Below are 21,046 nucleotides of genomic sequence, written 5' to 3'. Positions count from 1 at the left end.
ACTATTCCTCTTGTACAGAAAAAGCCTTTTATTCGAACCTGGGAACTCCAATGTTTGTGTAATTTGTACTTTGATATAATAAGGTTTTATAAACTTGTACGTGCTTCTTATTTCTCTTCTAAAGGCAAAAATTAATCAAGAAGTAATCCACTTGGCTTATACGCACACTATTGCACATGCACCTTCCCAATCCCTGGTGAGACCGAGTCAGCGGAAATGTAACGAAATGCATTAACCCTGATCAATCCTAGGTGGGCGTGTCGTACTGTATAATCAATCACCTGACATGACTGGGGATCATGTAAAAGATGCAAGACTTTATACTCTGGACTAGAAACACAATAACTCCGGCCTCTGCTTTAAAAACATGACAAATTTCAATGCTTTGTCGAATAGGGAAGGACTCTACATCACTGAATGTAACTGGAAATGGATCAAAAGTCCTAAGATTCGCTCATTAATAAAATGAATCGTTGTGGTTTAAGAGCCATAAAACACTGTTCTAACAATGTGCTTTATCATATCACATGTCATTGATTCTTTTTCCCATAACAGCGTGGCACAGAGTGTTTTATTTCTTGCATGGTGCGTGCCCAGTCGAAAGGAACACACACCGAGGATTTCAAACGTCTTCCTGAGTGAATCTGTCAGAAGTTTGTGCTCTGATTAGGTTTAAATCTTATGATTTTTTTTTTGTACTCTTGTGATTGATTTTTTTGATGGAGTTTAAATCAGGACTTGGGCAGAACCAGAAACATTCAGTCATTTTCCTGAAGCCTCTCCAGGGTGGTTCTGGCCCTGTGCTGTGGATCAATGTCCGACTGATGCTTTTCCTTTTCTGCTGCCGTTTCTTTTCCTTCCTTTTCTTGCTTTTACAGTCTGTTGTCTACACAGGGCTGTACCGAAAGTATCACAAAAACAGGCATAAATTTGTTTATTAATTGACATAGACTGCTTAAATTGCACATGTTGGTGGAGTAACTATGCCTCTGTACAAAGGTACGACTCAACATGGTCTCCGTTACACGCCATGCATTTGCACCATTGTTGAATCAAACTCTCAAATCCTATTTTTTTCTTTTGAAAATCCCCTTTTTGTCACAGTTGATGGTCTCCCGCAGAGAGGTTTGTCTTTAATGCTGTACTGTATTTATTTTTCCTATTCTTATTCTTTAACATTAAAGTATAATAGAAAGACAATCTACAGACATAATAATAATAATAATAATAATAATAATAATAATAATAATGATGATGATAATGATGATGATGATGAAATCCTACAAGATGTAGATCTGATGTAGATGTGTTATGAACTATGATGTGCTGCCCTCTGGTGGTGGTTTTGCAGCTACACTTTCAACATGTCAGGAAATCATCAGAAAACTTGTAGATTAAAAAGATTTTAAAAAGTAGATTTTAAAAGATTACAGCTAAATTCATTTTATAAAGTTCATCAAAGTTTCAAGAGTTGGATTACACCGGAATACAGCGGAATCATTATTGTTTAAAAAATAATTTTAATACCACAGAACTACTGAATTGTAAATTGTGTGAATTTAGTCAGGTGTTAATTAATTTTCCGTAACAGCAGCTCTGACAATAATGTAAATATAGATCACAGATTCGTATTTAAAGCTTTCATTCTAATTAATATGCTGTTCTTTCTATAGTAACAGCTAACTCACAAGTTACAAGAAGTTTCATTATTATAGGAGGGGCCTTTAAGCCCCAACTGAATATTATGTTCTGTTATTTGATAATAATAATAATAATAATAATAAAATAAAATAATTTTAATGCATTAAAATGCACTTGACAATACTGTTCTTGCAAGAACTATTACAGAAAGGCTGACCTCTGTGTCTTACAACTAACTGTTGTTTTTTTTGTTGTTATGTAATTACCTAATTCCATATGTGTTACAGTATTTTATACAGTTTATAAGATATAGTTTTACAGTTTTAATATAAAGTTTTGATATCCCCGGTATTGAAGAAAAGAAATTTGCAAGTGACCCCAAACTTTTGAACGGTAGTGTATAGACAGTATATATATATATATATATATATATATATATATATATATATAGTGATTTATGGAAGGCCGTCCACAAGATTCTGTTGTGTTTCTGTAGGAATTCTTGCCCATTCATTCTGTAGAGTATTTATGAAGATCTCTTGGTATAACACTGAAGCATTAAGATTGCCCTTCACTGGGGAGAAGGGCCCTGATTTAAAATACTCTCTCATTTTTTGCTAAGAAATTTCTGAAAACTTCATAATTCTAAGCATCAGAATTTCTTTATCAACAGGAACTAAAGGTTTTTTTGCACAAATTAAATTATTAATTGAAATCATTTAAGAGGAAAATTAATAATTATAGAGTTCAAACAGATTGGATAAAAGAAGTTTAAGTATTGAATATGACTTACAATTGACAAGCTCTGCAGTTTAATGCACGCACACACACACACACACACACACCAGCTAACACAGCAAATAAAAGCAGTGTTACCATTTCGATTAATGATTAAATTACACCGAATCAGGTGCATCCAATCATGACTGTTGGGTCTGTTGGTTTTCTATTACTCCTCTACACCTACAAGTAAAGTATTTACCATGAAGAAATAGAATTTCTCCCAAAAACAATTATTGATCTGGTTACTGATGTTGGACTGTTATTATTTTGAACACAACTGTATAATTTGTGTTATAACAGCAGCTCATACATTGATGTGCTACATGCAATAATCCATGGGCTCATAATAAATAGATTTTTCAAACTGCTTTTGTTTTAACAAAGAAAAAATATTCTCATTACTATGGTATTGTATGTAAAAATTTATTTCGTTTTAAAAAGTTATGCAAGGAGTCTCTTCAGTGCTTTTAAATCTTCCAGACAGAAGGGATTACACTTTATGGTTTCTCAGTAACATGACAAGCTTTTTTATTTTTTGTCTTATTAACTTCACTGGGGAACAGGGTGGTGGTGATGAAAGAACTGTTTACGGCTGATATAATGTAAAAGCATTACATTATTCACTAGCTTAATTTGTGGACTCTTCTTTAACATGAAACAGAAATACAGTATGACATGACATGGCTTTTTTTTTTGCTATCTCAGAGGCCTCGCACCTCCACGGTCCGTGCTTGGTGGGTTTCCTCCGGGTTCTCCGGTTTCTTCCAACAATCCAAAAACATGCAGATTAGGCTAATTAGGCTAATGCCGTAAGTATGTGTAAAGCAGTATAGAAGATGAATGAATGAATGCACTCTCGGACAAACTAGCGTGGTATATGAGAAATGTACTGTAAGTCTTATGGGTGTGCTGTATTTAAAAAATAATTGTTTTTGGATTGTTTTTCTTTAAGAGCAAAGTGTTTATTACATGGTATTGATTTTTGATTTTTTTTTTTTATGCATTAATTTGACTAGACATGCCTCTGGGATGATTTTTGGTGGATTTTAAAAACAAAGTTTTGCATTTGATCTAGTTGTTGCAAAAAATCGAATGACCGCTAGAGGGAGACAGAGACACGTGGCAGATGTGAAACTCTGCAGTACAAAATGAAGGAAATTGAAACTTGTGACTCTGATTAAAATGGCTGGAATGAAAGTTGTTAGAAATAGATAGCACCATATATAGAGTATATAGGCAGCATATAGTGCTGTATATGTGTAAATATAGCTGTGACACAGAGCTGATCACATGGTTTCTGGGTGAGGTGGCCTGAAAGCTCATGACTCATTTCCTTGCTGGTGTTTTAAACCTGAGCGATACTACAGTGAGTGTTTACACTGGCCTTACATCAGCTAGAAAAAGAGAAAGAGTGAGAAAGAGCGAGCAATACACACCGCTCGAGCTTGCATTGTGTGAAAGCTGCTGCTGTTTGCTCAAGGTAAAAGACACGGCATGTGTTTTGATCTCAGGTGACTGGCTCGGGCTCGATAAGGTGCGATCTGGAACAGACTCATGGCCTTGAGATAAAAGTTTACAGGAAGTGAGTGTGTGTTTGCTGTGATAGCGCTTGTGAACCTGGAAATTACTGCAAGATGTTACAGAAAATAGTGTTATTGTAATATGGGACAATATGACGACTTAACTAAGCAATAATACACCCAGGGTCGTGCTGTCTCCCACTCACCCATCGTCCGTACGATTTATCTTGTATACAGGGTCACAGGAGGACTGGAGCCAATCCCATTGATCATAGGGCACAAGGTGGGGTACACCCTGAATGGAGTGCCAATCCATTGCAGGGCACACACTCATTCACACACTACAGGCAATTTGGGAACGCCAATCAGCCTAATCTGTATGTCTTTGGACTGAGGGAGGAAACCCACCAAAGACGGGGAGAACATGCAAAGTCCATGCATACCAAAAAAGTATAAATTAAAATGAGTCCAGCTCTTTTACAGTGAACATCGCCGAGGGCGACGGTGGCCAGGAACTCCCGGAGTTGGAATATAACACCAGTTCTTTTGCGCTGCGATTCATTTATCATCACAATGACTCCGAAATCTATTTTTTAAATAATGTTTTTTTATTTATATGTTTGCATTTGAGGTGGTAAAATGTTTTTATTTTTCTTTATAATCCTGTAGGCTCTAAAAGCATCCTTTGTGATAGGAGTGAACCGTTTGTCTAAAATTGTAAGAAAATCTTTTTAAAAAGAGAAAGAAATAAGGATATTTATAAAATCCTGATACAAATCGAATGGACGTCTAAGTATCATTATATCGTGGTGATTCCCATCCCTTTTGAGGTACTAAAAAGTACATGAGACTCTACACCTTCCCTCAATCTTTTCATCCCTCCTCTGATCAGTAGTAGTCTCTTAGCAGTTCTGAGATCTAGAGGATGAAAACTTTTACACCATCTTTAAATACACACCAGATTGATACGACACACAAAATCAGACAAGCATAGTTGTGGTTCAAAGTGTTTTTTTTATTGTTGCTTTTCATTAGAAAACAATACAAAATCTTGCAACAACGAGTCGTATGTCTTGCTTTGAGTGAACTGAAATCAGCCACATGGTACAGTAAAGTGCTTCTACGGTTTGTCATCGTCCCGGGGGAAAACCCCTGGGGCTGCGGGTCATTTGAGGAAGTGAGCTTTCTCAGTTAAACGAGACTGACCAATGGAGAAGAGAGGTTGGGGACAGTCCCGCTCGGCTAACCGAGAAATCCCACTTTGTGAAGGGGAAAAAAAAAAAAAACCCTTGCAGTTTGGATTTTTCTTCCCAAAAGTGACTTGGATTGTGGGTGGGAAAAATTAGAAATCAGACAGTGCTGAATACACACAAGAGTTTTAACCTTCAGGTGACATTGACATGAAGAAAAAAAAAAGCTGTTATACAGAAGGGGAAAAAATAAAAGCATCTCAACCCCTTAGAATAACAAATTCACTTGGGAAATTGAGGTTGAACTCAGCCATCCCACTGCTACAAGTACAGCATTAATAATTATCGCTGTTCAACCTTTTCCATGAAAAAAATGAAATAAACGGAAATAAAGAAACATGAGGATTCAAATCATCCCCGACTCTTTAATACAAGTCCATATCTTCCCGATGAGAAAACAAAAGTGGCGGATCTCGCCTCGGACGTTAGCGGACGTCCAAGTCCGGGCCGCGCTTTGTTTTCCGACGAGTTTGAGAACAAAACCAAAGTCTTTGCATGAAAAACAGGAAGAAGAGGAGAATTAAATACAAAAGAGTTAAATACTGTTTCAACGACGTTGTCGAAATGATTCTCCAAACCAGGGGATCTCATGAACAGCTTTGTGTACAGGTAGAAAGGTAGTTTCCCGAGCAAAACGTGAGAAAACCGCTGCATATACAATTCAAGTAAGTCTTACTATAAGACATAAAACCTCCACAAAAGATGCAAATGTAGAAATATATATTTATATATATAAAAAAAACTTACAATCAGTGTCCTATTCTCAACTAATAGGCTCGAGTGCCGTTTGTTCGTCGTTTAGCGACCTACGAAAGAAAATGCACCGCTGAGCAAACAGCGCTCGTTTAACATTCAACAGGATTATTATTATTGTTCTATAGTGCGTGGATGGGGTTAAGGTTTTTATTTCACCTTCTCATTGGTGACATTAATGCCTGAGGCAAGTACAACCCATGAAACAAGTTCCACCGATCTACAGATGCATTGTAGATGCGTACTTCTAGATTTAAAGATGCACTTTGTTTTATCCAAGCATCCCTCCAGCACAATCCTGCGTTCCGTCTTACAAAGTTATGCGAGAAGAAAAAAAAAAGTCATAAAGCAAACTAACCTGAAGTAGACAACGTTACTAATGAGGTGGACGTATCGCTGACGACAGAATGATTGAACGAGTCGGCTCAGTAGACTAGCCACGGCTTTTCTTCTCTTTTTTTTCAAAATAAAGATAAATCATCCCACAGATGTTCACAAGGGAGATGTTTTACATGTAAAGAACGAAATTCAAGACTCGAATATCATCTTTGACGTGTGACGTGATGCGGGGGCAGAATGTCACACCTCATAGTTGAAACTTTGACGACTTTGTAGTTTGTTTTTCTTTAGAAACAGATAAAGACCGTCATTAATTTGTTTCACAAGAATTTACTGATTTAGACGTCTATTAATGCACATAACTAGCTAGCGCCCCATGTGTCGTTATACTTTATCACCCCACCCCCCACCCTTTAGCCTGGTGCGCGCTTGCTAATGAATTTGTGATTTGTCCACCCCGAAAAGAAAAACACTGAAAGTAGTAAAATATTGCCATTTCTTACTCACTTCAATTTTGTTTGAAAAAAAAAAGAAAATTTTAAAACTTTCACACGTGACATAACCCCGACTTCTGCACCAACAAAACATCACATGAATACTTACAAAAAAAAGATTTAAAAAAATAATAATAAAATTGAGAGATGTGGAACTTAAAAAATCTGGTGTTTCACCTGAACATTTGAACAGCACCTGCTTAAAGATGAAGACACAATAATAATAAGCTTAAAATGTCAGTGTGGCACAGTTTCAAGAGTCAAATGGAGTTACGCACAAACAAAAACAAAAGAAAAACAAGTAAACATTTTTTAAAATTAAAAAAAAAAAAAGAATTTTCACACTTATACATACAGCTACATTGCTTTGGAAGACTTTTTTTTGTAAATTTTTCCGACCTATTTTTTTCCTGGAATACTTTTCCATTTTTTTTCTTACTTTTTTTTTTTTTAATTCATGACCCAAAATAAAAAAAGAAAGAAAAAAAAAAAAACAAGCAAACAAAAAACAACCCCTCTCCCCGCCCTTGCAATGGATTTGTAATTCCTTAACATATTTGGCAGTGCCTATAAGGCAACATTTTTTTTCTAAATCACTGTACCATCAGGCCGTGGCTTCTCTACCAAACCAAAGAGAGCGTTTTTCTTGTTTCATGACCAACTGGAGTTGATTAAGTCACGTAAACAAACCTGTGCTTGCATAACCACGTGATCATCCCACCCTGTGTGCGCTTAAAGACTAACCCCCTTGTTGTGCTCGTCTCGATCATTCGATCGACCCAGAGTTTTATTTCTGATCTTGATTTGAATTTTGAAAAGTTCCTGGGTCTCGATACAAGACGTCTTGCGAAATCCTTAAAATAATTTAGGGACGAAAGAGCGACTTAAGCAGACTTCGAAATGATTGAAGAGCGATCTGAGTTCTCAAAGTGCACTTCTGGAGAAAATGCATTCGTAATCTAGCGCATATTTATTAAAATACCTCCTCAGAAATAATAAGTGCCTTCATTAATTTGGTACAAGAGGCCAATCCTCGAATAACAGACAATGAAGTTTAAAGTCTAATGCTGTACAAGCGTCTCGTATGGGGTGGGGGGGCGATGGGTTTGTCTGCTGATGACAGGAATTCGTTGGCTTTAAAATGCTAACGCTAATGGAGGCGGGCTGAGGCGAGGCACAGCAGCACTGAAAAATCTCCCAGAAGTCTGACAGCTTGAGTGATGCAGTCATTAGGAATTGCATAAAGCGTGCGGATCTTATTACTGATGATTGGGACGTCCGGGCACGTACACATGTAAGGGAAGCGGAACATTCCTGAAAGTCTTCTCGGTGAAGGAGGAAAAACAAAACAATACAAAACCAAAAAAACAACAAAAAAAACAATTCACAGTGGATCCAGTTGTAAAAGTGGAAGCAGCAGAGGAAAGGGGAGGTGGGGATGGGGGTGTCTGTGTGAGGGGGGTGTCGTAGTCCTTTGGTGTCTTGAGCGGCTGGCTTCAAAATGTTCTGCCTTTAAAAAAACTAATAAAAATGGTCAGCGTTAATCGCTCTGCTTATCCGTTTCCCGAACCCTGTGCTGCGTGCTGGCAGAAGTGCTGGATGAGCCTGAGGATGAATAAAGGAGGGAGCGACGCCGCGACCGGGTTCGGGACGAGCCTCGTGCGTCCTCATTTTGCATACAGGAAATACTTCTGGTGTGAGGCATTCCTTTAATGAGAACAAGGCACGGATACACGGAGGGACACTTGAATGAAAAGGGCGGGGGCTGGGGGGGTGGGGGCTGATGGGGGCGGCAGACTTCAAAAACAATAAACGTTTTTTTTTTTGTTTGTTTGATTTTTTTTTTTTGACTGTCCAGCAGGTTGAATGGAACCGAAATGTCTCTCAGGTGCAGTCTCCGATGAGGACAAGCGGGGCGAGAAGCTGGCTAAGCTCTGCGGCGGACACCGGCGCCCCCTTCAGGGCACTGCTTCTCTGCCTCCGTTTGGCCAGTTTGGAGTTGGATGGCGGCGAGAGGCGCATGGAGCATGCGCCTATGGTCACCACCTGAGGAGACGTCTCTTCCTGGCGCTGTGCTTCCAGGTCGTCCTGCTCTGCCAGCTGCCGGTTCACGGCCATCGCCTGTCCGGCGAAAAACGTCAGGTCCTTGGCGCTGCTGTTCCTGTGGGCACGGAGAAAGAGCATTTGTGCATGAGCAAAAACAGGCACTATTATTCCTTAAGTAAAGATTTAAAACAGAAAAAGAAAAAAAAAATCACCTTTGAAGCAGGATGGGGGCTGGGATAGAATCAGGAGCACCCTGACAGGAGAAAAAAATAGAGAACACGTTACAATTACATCATACTTCTAGAAGCTTATGTTAAATACGGGTGCCGGATGCAAAGGAAATGTCTGTCGGCGGGAAAATTTTCCTAAGAAAGAGATTTTTTTTTAAATAGGCAAAAATTCCAAGCTGATTCTTAGAATACACCTAGGCTAGACAGGTTAACCCTGTTCGCATTAGGTAGGAGCGAGAGTAACAGCCTAGATCCTTACCCCTTGCACCCACGGATGCCGCAGAACCTGAGCGGCGCTGAGGCGGTTCTTTGCGTCCCGGACCAACAGTCTGGAGATGAGGTCTTTGGCACCCCAGGAGATATGAGCCCACTCTTTCTCGGGAAACTCGTATTTGCCCTCCTGGATACTTTCGAACAGTGTGTTCTAAGATTGATGGAAAAAACATTAAGGAAGAAATTATTTTTAATGAATCAATTATTTAATTAATTATTTCTCCATGATTGTAACACTGTACTCAAAGTTTAATATGAACAAAGCATGCAAATCTGCTTCATGGACTGTAATTGTGACTGTATCTTTGAAATTGTATGATTATTTTATCTTTAGGAACACTTTTACAAGCAGCTAAGAAAAAAAATAAAAATAAAAAATAACACACTACATGCCGAGATTAACGTACTTGGCAGGCGTGACAAGGCTCCCCGTTCTCCCAGCCACAGTCGCTTCCACAGTGACCCACAAATGGAGGATAGCCGCTTAGCATGATATACAGGATGACGCCCAGGCTCCACAGGTCACAGCGTTTATCGTAGATGGTGGCTTCCTCGTTAAACGCCTCGACCACCTCGGGCGCCATGTATTCAGCAGAACCACACTGCAAAAACAAACAAACAAATAAAAAAAAAAAAGCGGCCTAGTCAGCATACGGGAAGGAAGTAAACGGTTGCCACCTGGGCTGTGCATGTGCAGGGAAATGCCGGTTATGTGTAGGTGTGGGTGCGGCGTGGTTAAAGGTGAGAGGAATAAGTAAATAAAGAGAGTGTGTGTGTGTTAAACACCAGCTGCAATTCAAGTGTTTTTTTGTATGTAGACGGAGGTCATGTGCTTAGTGAAAAGACCTTGTGACTGTCACGCGGCAAGTAATGAGCGAGATTAGAGATAAGCCGTGTGCATGAGATCACCGCAAACGGACAGATACACAGGTGATTAATCATGAAGGTTCAGGGTTAGGTATTGACTTCTTAGGAAAAAACAACAATAGACTTGGAGAAGTGAGGTCTTGACTAAGCTGTTACCATGGAAATGTAGCTTTGAACTCACAAAAGACTAAATGAGAGAGCGATAATTTACATGCAGAAAAGGGTTGTGTTCCGAATAGCTGAATCACTTGAGTCATAGAAAGTTTTGAAAACTCGGCTCGGCCCTCGCGCTGTAAAACGCCTCCGTTCTGAAACTAGGCCAAATGCCCAGGATTGGAAAAGAGGATTGAGTGTCCCAGAAAACCATCTCTCAACACCTCTTACACAACACCACACACCCACACCGCATAAACAAAACACAACCACACAAACACACTTTATATTCAACATATATTTTTATATATTTCCCAAAAAGAAAAAAAAAACCTGTCCGGAGATAGAGTTCAGCAGACCAGGAGAACAAAAGATAATCCTTTAAAAGCTGCAAGGATTTTGGGGTCAGTTTGGATATATTTTTCCCTCTATCAGCATTTTTTTTTTTTGGTAAACTCACAGTGAGCTCTAGCAATTATGAAATCCACTCTCTTACAAAATAGCCACTTGTGGAACTTTTCCCTAAGACCTGGTAACCCTTGGTCAGCTAAACTAGGTAACCGAGGTTTATTTACGACACTAAATCTATTGCAACTAAATGATGCCCGAACTAGCTCTGGGACTTTGTGCCATCTGTTTGTTTTGGTTTGGTTTTGAGGTCTGACGTTTTTCTGCTAGCGTGTTTTCTCATGCAGCGGGCGTCTTTTGTCCTCCTTGGCTGCAGCTGTCTCGACGCTCCGCCCCACTGAGCCTTTATGCAATGCACTTTCGCAGTGCAGGAATTCAAGAGCTGCAGACAAAAGCTTGGCTGTTCTAAATCTACCCCCCCAGCCCCCTCCTTCTTCTTACCCTCCTCCACCGCCTGCCTGTTCGCCATCACTCAACACCCCCACATTCAGGTCGCCTCTTAACAGCCTCTCTATGAGGGGGGTCAGACAAAAGACGAGCCCTGAGCTGCTCCAGATGACTTGAGTAAATGGTGCTGTTAGCTACTCGGAGCGAATGGAAGATTCCATGATTAGCAAAAAAAAACGTGTTTTATGCTTCTTTGTGGTTTGTGTCTACAGACCGGAGATATGGGCGATATCTCTAATAGCAGGAGATGTAAGGAGTGACGAGGAGAGAGAGCAAGAAAGGGAGGGGGATCTGATAATAACCTGCACTGCAGATTTTCTCTCTTTCTGTAAATACTTAGTGCAAAACTAGCAAAGCGTTGCATCAGGTGTGTGGAGGATGGGGGGGTTGTGCGAGAGGTACACCACATGGGAAAGACAGATAGCTGACAGATGTAGACTTGTTGGCTAAAATAAATGTGGGGTTTTCCTGGCCACGTGACAAGAAGTGGCTTCTCAGCTGGCGATGTGTTTCAGTTTGCGGCTCGGTTTTGCATCAGCCGCCCATGCCTGAGCAGGTTTTATGTACTGTAAGCCGGTTTAAAAATTCCCCTGAGTGCGCAAATATGTGTGTGTGAGGAAGAGTTCATGGCTATGTGGTGGTACGCATGCTCAGCAATGAGCTATGCAAAAAAAAACAAAAAAAAACACACAACCAGACATTTCTCAGAAATCAAACCCACAGCTCTTACAGGAAGTGCACATATGCTGCGCAGGTTAAACTTATGACTTTCTTTAAAAAATTAATAAATAAATAAATAATCAGCTAAGATGATCCTTGTGATGAAGAAAAAAACTAAAGAAAACACTTCCGCACTTGGCTCCTCCCTAAGCCAGGTAGCTCACCCTCCTACTCCCTTTGCTCTAACCAATCATAACCCAGTTGCTAAGCCTGAGAAGCAGAGGGAGAGCGAGAGAGAGCGAGAGAGAGAGAGAGAGAAAGAACTTCCTGTAACATCTGACCTCACTGCCATTCTCTAACAGAGAAACAAAACAAACAAATAAAAGGCAGAGAAGTGAAAATGTTAAAGAGCAAAGGGACGGGTCGAGACAAGAGGGACGAAAAGCACAATAAATTCCGACAAACACGTTTCCAAGAACATGACGGGAAATATGTTTTAATTCCTGGTTGATAACTTCTCAGAGCCTTGAGATTAGCTGTTTTGCACAGCATATTTTAAAAATCAAGGTCTTGAACAGGGTCTGTTCCTGAGAATCATACATGACAAGTCCAAACAGGGCTAGAAGTAAAAACGAACACAAAAATAAAAAAATTTTTTTAAATCTGGTGTGCAGCTTTTGTTTAAAGAGACATATTTCTTTGAAGTAAAAACACCACCCATGTGATAATCAGTGAAGAGGCAATGCTTTAGTGCTGCACAGGTTAAACGTGTGTATAAAAAAAATAAAATAAAAAAAACTTCTCTCTACCCATTTGCTCTTCTACCCCTTAAATAGTCTGGAGACTTTCTAAAGACACGCTGGAGCCTAGGCCAACTCGGGTTACACCAAATGCCCTTGGGAAAAACATTTCACTACACACCACCTACTGTGTCTCCATCACCTGTTTTTATGCGTCCCATTTCATTCATTCTTATGCACGACCTTTCCTACATACATTCATAGTCACAAAAATGCTTTTGCACTTTCTACACTAAACGCAGTCCGTAAACACAGATTGAAATCCAACTCAAGAGATATGAATGTAGAACTAACAAGCAACAATCGTTCTCCTGTAGCTGATAACATTTATTAAACCCCAGCCCTGAATGTTTGTCTCGCTCAAAATCTTTTCAGCCAGCCGTAAAAATCTGGCCCTTGACCTCACACAAACACGGGCTGTCGCCAATAGGAGTCGGTTTGTTAGGCTGACACCACCCGAGCTCATCCAATAGCGCAGCGGGAGGGGGACTGGATGATAAGAGTGGTGTTGTAAAAACATTTGACTTATCTATCTACAAACAAGCCTTAACCGCTTATAACCTCCGGAAAAACACCAGAGTAAAAAATAAATAAATAAGTATATATAGGTATATATAGGGTTTTTCTTGATTTATTGTTTAAAAGTGACCCCCACACACAAAGAGACATTTACATTCACCTACCGGTGTGAGGAGTTCTGGGGTAGAGATGGGAGAGCTGTCGCTGTTCAGCTTGATTCCACTGCCCAGGTCGAAATCACAAATTTTCACTGGTGAAATCTGAAAGCGGAAGGAGTCTTCGTCACTGTGACTGCACGAGTTCTTTGTCATGCTTGTGATTATCTAAAGACAGGAAATCTGAACTTCTGTTCTCATTCAAGAAAAAACTTACCCTGTCTTTATGTTCGCATAAAATGTTTTCAGGCTTGAGGTCTCTGTGTGCCATCCCTAGAGTACACAGAAAAACACACACACGGGTCACGCGTTAGCATTTTAGAGAGGTTTCTCCAGGCTTTTGAAGGATGACAAAAGATCAACAGAGTAAAAGTTTGTTTCCAACACACTGAGTTGCCAAGAGCTGCTATAAATAGATGATCATAAGAAACGTCCTCGGGGCGAACACAAAAACACCAGACGCATCGGCTTCTCGACGAGCTTCTCAGAACATCTTTCAAGGAAGCGCGTAATATGAAACACGGGAAATGTGATCCGGCTACGATTTTGATATCCCATCCTGCGGCACCCTAGCTACCTCTCCTCCTCCTCCCCACACATCACCACTATCACCACCTTCTCCGATTCCTAAACGGACTATTCCCGGTAAGGAGCGTACACTATAATTATACTGATATACAAGTAAAGAGTGTGATGTCATTCTGAAATTCATCTCCATGAACCCGCTCACCTTTGTTGTGCAGAAAGTCCAGAGCGCTTGCGATGTCCTGCACCACAATGCTCGCTTCCTGCTCGCTGAAGTGTCTTCGTTTGTGAATGTGGTTCAAGACGGAGCCTGGAGGAAGGGGAAAAAAAAGGACATACACAAATCCCATTACCACAACAGCTCAGGGGACAGAAAAGATCTATGATTAGTTTATTTCTTATGAAAAAAAACAAAAGCTTGTACCTCCTCTTAGCTTTTCAAACACCAGGTAAAACTTATCCTCCTCTTCGAAAAACTCCACAAGCTCCAGGATGTTTCTGCAGCGAGAAAGATAAAAGCGGTTCGCAACTTTTTTTATCCATGCACACAGTAATTCTGGCTTCTAAAGGCATTTAGAATATGCAAAGCTTATGCTATAACTCAGGGTTGTTTTATACATTACAAAGATATTATGCAGGGGAAGTAAATCAACTCTTAGAATATTTTATGCAAAGCATTAAAAGCTGGCTAATACAAGAAGCCTCATTTCGTATTTTGTGAAGTATGGAGAGTGCATTACCTGTGGCCCTGGCACTGATACAGCATCTCCACCTCCCTAAACACACGACTTCGACTATGTCCTGGTCTTTTCTCTATGATCTACAAAACAAAGAAAAAAAATATATAACATTACTTATAGAAACAAAGGCTTTTTTGTCCACACAGTCATTATTTGCGAGTCTTTGTGACAGCTGTGGATATAGAGCTGGATATATAGACTCCTAAATATATCCTAACCTATTTCCCAACCTGAGGAGGCCCGTTACATTGCAGACATACAGCCCTTGAGAAGTCTACAGGTCAAATTCCACCGACAATAAAAGTACAACGAAAATCAAAACGAGCTAAATCGATCCTGGTGGTTATGCAGGAATGAAATTGGCTGTTGACAGTAAATTGCTCTCGCTCTCCCAGGCACCCGCCCCCATCGACCCCCGTGCCATGTGTCGTTGGCTGAACATGACTGGATTAGTTGTGCTAGCGAGAGAGAAGCAGCACACAATGTAGGTCCTGGATTAGAGCCTGGTGTTGAGGGCCAGCTCTGCATTCTTCTACAAACCGCAGCGCGACTGAGTCAGCAGCCTCTGAACAGAAGCCACATGGATGTGAAGAACCTCAGATGTGTGGAACAAAATCCATTAGACTTTGCTTGTTTCTTTGTCCCCTTTCAAAGTTATGAGAGGAATTCATACCACAGCGTTTTTTTTTTAATACTCAATTCTGATCTGTCAAAACGTATTGATTACTTTTCTATAACTGGAGCTCTTACTTGTGTGCTCTTAAATGTGCTTATCCAGATAAGTTATTGTTTCTAAAGCAGCAATTAATTTAGAGTAACTTTGACAACTTAAACAAAAACTTAATTACATTAAAGTTTTTAAAAACAGCTTTTATTTAACAAACTCATTAACCAGAAGATTATTCAACGGTTGTGGTAAAAGCCTTTGGTCTCAGCACTCAAGACAAAGTTCAAGACTTTTAAATCAATCATGTCAAGGTAAAAAAATAAATAATCCAATTTGGTGCTGTTTGAGAAGAGCCACACATTCAGGAAGTGGTGTTACTGTAAAATAATCAGCTTTCGGGTCATTACAAAACACCGTGCTGATAATCATCTTCTCAAACATCAAACTCCTGTCCGTTTCCTTCCTTCCTTTCTTAGTTGCTTGACGGCACCGTAAACCCATATAGCTGCCCAGGACTGTTGCCTTAATGAACTGAGACAGAGCGTGTAAAATAAGCCAGCCTGTAAACATGAAGTTCAATCACTGAATGAGGTAAAAAAAGGAGAGGGGTGGTGCAACTCAGGAAGCCTGGCTGTTTTCCTCAGTTCTTTTGTTCAGACTCAGATACCATCATCCCCCCCCAACACACACCCCCACACCTTATGCCCCAACCTCTGGGAGGGGTGGAATCGCCATGACATCTGGTCTCAATTTCCAGTGCCCTTCCCACCCAAAAAACGACCCTCATGGAGATAACAAGTGACTACCCCCCCTCGAGACAACAAAGCCCTGCAGATAGATGGCCAGTGTTGTGAAAAGCAAGAGTGTGGCCTGTCTTTCCATTTTCCCAAAAAAATATGTACAGGTTATGATAGTTATGATACAAATAATTGTATCACATTTAAATGGAATTTTAATTTAAGTTCTGCGACCAAAACTTTCTAGAACGTTCTCTCCTAAGCACGTGCCTCTGAAAATCAAAACAACCAAAGTATTTCTCAATGCTCCACTTCCTCAAACAAGCAACAACAACAACAAAAAAAAAATCACGAGTTAAAACGCCTCCGGCACGTAACGTTTATTCTCGAGGCCACGCCTCACGTCTTTGTACAGTTTGTAATCAAGAAAGTGGGTAAACATTTTAGGACGCAACCTCGGACCGCCCCCTCCTCTTCTTCCTTTACTGGTGTATGCGTGTGTGTGTGTGTTTTGGCAGACATGCCAGAACAGAACACTATGTTCCCGCCACTGCCTGGCTCCCTGACCAACGGGCGTGCAGAACGGGGGAGGACGTGAGCCTCCCGGCTTTCCCATTGGCCGACGTTTACGGATGATCTAACAAAAACAGGATGCGGGAGCTTCTTTGCTGAGCCAGCACTGAACGCAGCAACAGTGCAACACTTCACCACGGACCTCCTCTCTGTCTCTCTCTCTCTCTCTCTCTTTTTCACAACACAACCCAACAAAAGGTACAAGGCTCGTCTATCGCGTCCTTTTAATCTTGACTAATGTTTAACTTTCAGGGTTAGGTAACACTCACAGCCACAATAACACATAGAACCTGGAAATACCTCTGTTCCTGCTTCTCAGAAACAAACTCAAACACTGAGCTTGTTTAATTCCAAGCAGATTTACAGAAATGTAAATTGTAGATCTATAGTCATAATTAACAAGCTGGAGGTGACGGTTCATGCCCTGCAGGACTTCAGAAATGTAACACGCTCACAATAACAAACTAACAGTCGTGTGCAGACGGCGGCTCCGTTTCCTGTAACAAGTTTTATAAGTTCCTAGAACCGGTGTAAGTGCAACAGGATAATCCTGTTCAAAACAACACTGTAATACCACCTATGTCGTAGGCATAAAACACAACATACGCATATACACACTTTCACTTATAAACAACTTAACCTCTAAGAATTTGATCCTAAACCAGGTAGAGACAGGAAGTGCGTCATACCTTCACTGCGTATTCCTTCTGCGTGATTTGGCTGATGCACGTTTGCACTTTTGCATACGCTCCCTCTCCCAGCACTTCATCCTGCAGCTTGTAGACATCTGAGTGGAGGAAAGCAAAAACTATTAATGGCGATGAATACATCCAGTAAAGTGTCTAAATTGACTACACGAGATAAGCTAAAATATACTGTATATACTCAGGGAACTTAAGACAATCTATACCCAGCACAATATCTACTTAAAATATGCTTATACAATCAGGACTATTTTGTGCTTGGGCCAGTATAAATGCTGGATGAGGTACAGTCCTGAGATCGTACATTAGTCAACATCTCCTCAGGACCGTGTATATTTCAGCTTAACTCTACACAAAACATTCCCAAGATGGCTCACATTAACTCTACAGGTTATTAAAAACATTGTAAACGGCTGTCTGTAGACTCTAGGTAGATGTTTCAGTCATGCTGTTTTGGTAGAAATGCTGATAGCGGTAATTGTCTCAGAGAGACAATAGTGTTTAAATCATCATAATCAGAGCCGATTGTGATGCAGATAAATGCCAGGACTGTGTAAATAATGATAACATTACCATAAAGGAGACAAACATTCAGGATAATATATGGTGTAACACTCACCCTCAAAACGTCCAGAGAAGCTGTCTGTCGCCCGGCACCTCTTTTTCTTCTTGTTTCGCTTCTTGGCGTCCGGTATATCGATCGGCTGGCTGGATGGCATGTCTTCATGTCGGGACGGGAAAAAAAGGGAAAACGGTTACACGTGAAGAAACAAAGAAGCCGATCCTCTCCCTGAAGCAGGCTCAGAACACCAGCACATGGGAGACAGAGGCTTAACTATAAAGCAACCAAGCTTAGACTCTTTACTGTAAACAAGCTGACTGGGAGTGTGTCCCACATCATAGGAAAACCTCCACCAAATGACAGTATGTCTTTGGGTTGCGGTTTTGGAAACGGATCATCATAAGTAAGCCAAAAAAAGAAAGACTATAAGCACTTGCAGAACTCTACGTAAACGCTGGTTTTCCAGGAACGCGAAGGCATGTCCGAAACAAAAGCAGTGGTGTCGATGAGGGCTTCTTACTCACCGGGGCGAGTGGAGCAATCGAAATTGAAGGAAGAGTCAAGAAGGTGGGATCCACTTTTGGAGAATTCCTCCGTTTCGAAAGGATTTTGGCCCTAAAATGAAAGACCAAACATTTTATACAAATTCCAAAACTAAAAATTAATGCATGAAATTATGTGCGCAATTCATGTGGTATCAACTGTAATTACTGTGTAATTGTTTTTAATTTGGTTATGAGTAACATGTAAAATAAACATTAACATTTTCCGGTACGTGTCAAAGCATGTTCATGGATTCGCAAATTTCCCTGTTGTCAGAAATAGGAATTGAGGACACGTGCCAACGTACCTTGAAAGAGCGATGGAATCCGGTTACGGCGGTGATCTTGTTCTGAACCATTTTGCTTCCTGATTCGGTGACTTTTCTCCCCAGATCGGATCAGTGGCTGCCGGCAACAACGGTTTGCTTAGCTGGAGTGATTAGTCTCACTTCGCTAATCCGATGCCTATCGACTGTGATGCTTTAAACGGGAAACCTGAGAGAGGGGGTGGAGAAAAAAATTGTCAAAATCATATATGTTATGTGCAATGATATTGCATTATTAAAGTTTACTGTCCAAAAAAAAAAAACATTCATACACCCATAAACTTCATTCTCACCCACCCATGAGCTCTACACAATTTAACCCATGAATGAAAGTCATTCATGGCCAACATCTCATTAGCCAGATCTCCACCTAGCCAATAAACATGCCACTTAATTGTGATGTAATGAACTTCAGGAAAAATCAATTTAGGGCACCAACACCTCTCTCTCAGAGACAATCCAAGTTCAACCCCCCCTCCCTTTTTAGACTGCTAACACACACACACACACACACACACACACACACATATACATACCAGATCTTTAACTGCTGCATAAACGTTTCGTCTATTATTAGACACTGTGCTAGTCATAGAATAAAGGAATGTCTATGCCTTGTGGAATGTCCCATCATGGAAGACATATTTCTAGGACAATTCCCAAATCAGGAAAAATGAATTCCATCAAAAATCAAAGGTTTCCACTCAAAGGTGTCTACTCAATCCTGCATTGAGATTTATATCAGGCAAAGAATACTTATAATAAACTACTGTTTTATTATTTATCACCCTGTTAATTAAACCTCATCAGTATCTGACTGGAACATTCTGGAAAATTTCCTGCAATTTGCATCCTTAGCACTGGCATCACAAAAAGGCTGCAAGCAACCTTCCCGCAAACACGATCTAAATCACAAGCATTACATAAACATTTCAATATATTAATTAGTATAAATATTAACTCTACTTTATTAACAGCTAATTTTTTTTATTACTGAACAATATAAAGCAGTGCAGAGGCAGATCACAATAACTGCGGTTTCGTACAGGAGCCGAATCCCAATTCGCACGCGTAGTGCACTACATAGACTACCGAGGCCATTCTTTGATTCTGAGAAGTAGTGCACTTGTTTAAGGAGAACATATCAATTTAGGATACCACCCATTCCTAACCGTCCGTTAGCTAACCGTTGGAGAATGATAACGCAAAAAAAGACAGCTGGTTACTGTATTATAGGTGTCAAAAATTTAAAATACACAGTTAATAATAAATATTAAAAACGATGTATTAAAAAAATCTAACTTAAATAACTAACTTTTTTGTGAGCTAGGGTCACGCGCTTTTGTCTGCTCAGACAGGGGCTTAAATGCTACACAGCAAAACAGGACAAACTATATGTGACATTATAAATTCATGTAGATATTTCTTAAAAAAAGAAATATAATCAGGAATATGTGCTCACCCCGTTGATTTAGGTTTAAAGCTCCAGTCTGGCTGCCGTTGCGCGACCCCTCTGCTGCTGTTCTACTGTGTGGAAGGTACAAAACGCTGCATGATGAGCTTTATATAACTTCGCTGTCATTTTTTTCCCTCTCCCGCCCCTTGTTCATTGCAGACTCCGCCCTTCTCCTGAGAAGACAGCGCGCACGTACGTACGTACACGGTGACGTTTGGTTTGAAGGCGGAGCTCACGCACCCTTTGTCCCGTTTCATTTTCAGAAAATATAAACAAAAACAGTCCGAAATGCTCTTAAGCATATACAACCAGTAACCAAAAGTAAAATCTTATCTTTCCTCCTTAAACGCAAGATAAAAAAAATGTGCCCTACCGTCTTAGGATACAGTATGAATGCGCGTGCATGATGCAAGTTTCTGTAATAACACCAACTACTGTATGACGTCACCATTTTTTATCCCTCCATCGCTCTATATATCTATTCAAACCATGATGAGTGAGCACAGGATCAGTTGAAGAGAATCTCTGAGTCATGATGCTATTCAGATAACACCTAGTTATAACCCTGTGTACTCTGGTTTCATATATATATATATATACATACAGTATATCATCCATCTAGGAACCTCTGTAGCCTAATTGGGGGACTGGAACTGGTGAGGCCAATGGTGATTGCCATTGTATTTATCCCTAAATTTTTTACAACCATGGTAAACATTCACACATTCACACAAACTAAGCAATTTGGGAATGCCAATTAGCCTTCTCCACATGTCTTTGGACTGTGGGAAGAACCTGGAGTACCCAGAGGAAACCACCAAGCATGAGGAGAACAAACATGCTCCATGGCCACTGACACTGGATTCTATTGTCAAC

The 21,046-nt window shown here is 40.3% G+C and overlaps 1 protein-coding gene across 1 annotated transcript; it reads right to left on the bottom strand.

Moving 5' to 3' along the window:
• Positions 1 to 4,938: 4,938 nt before the first annotated feature.
• mknk2b (MAPK interacting serine/threonine kinase 2b) lies at positions 4,939 to 20,257 on the bottom strand. The gene is made up of 14 exons (XM_053503449.1): positions 20,177 to 20,257; positions 18,697 to 18,883; positions 18,371 to 18,461; positions 17,904 to 18,005; positions 17,270 to 17,367; positions 14,604 to 14,683; positions 14,288 to 14,361; positions 14,069 to 14,173; positions 13,556 to 13,611; positions 13,348 to 13,443; positions 9,737 to 9,931; positions 9,316 to 9,480; positions 9,039 to 9,079; positions 4,939 to 8,941 (listed from the first exon to the last, which is right to left on the bottom strand). Exons 2-14 carry the CDS (start codon positions 18,745 to 18,747, stop codon positions 8,665 to 8,667), a joined length of 1,431 nt encoding a protein of 476 aa, XP_053359424.1. The 5' UTR covers positions 18,748 to 18,883; positions 20,177 to 20,257; the 3' UTR covers positions 4,939 to 8,664.
• Positions 20,258 to 21,046: the final 789 nt, after the last annotated feature.

The sequence above is a fragment of the Clarias gariepinus genome, chromosome 9 (genome assembly GCF_024256425.1).
Source record: "Clarias gariepinus isolate MV-2021 ecotype Netherlands chromosome 9, CGAR_prim_01v2, whole genome shotgun sequence".
NCBI lineage: Eukaryota > Metazoa > Chordata > Actinopteri > Siluriformes > Clariidae > Clarias > Clarias gariepinus.
Note: the sequence above shows the minus strand (reverse complement) of the source record. Positions and strands in the feature narration are given on the sequence as shown.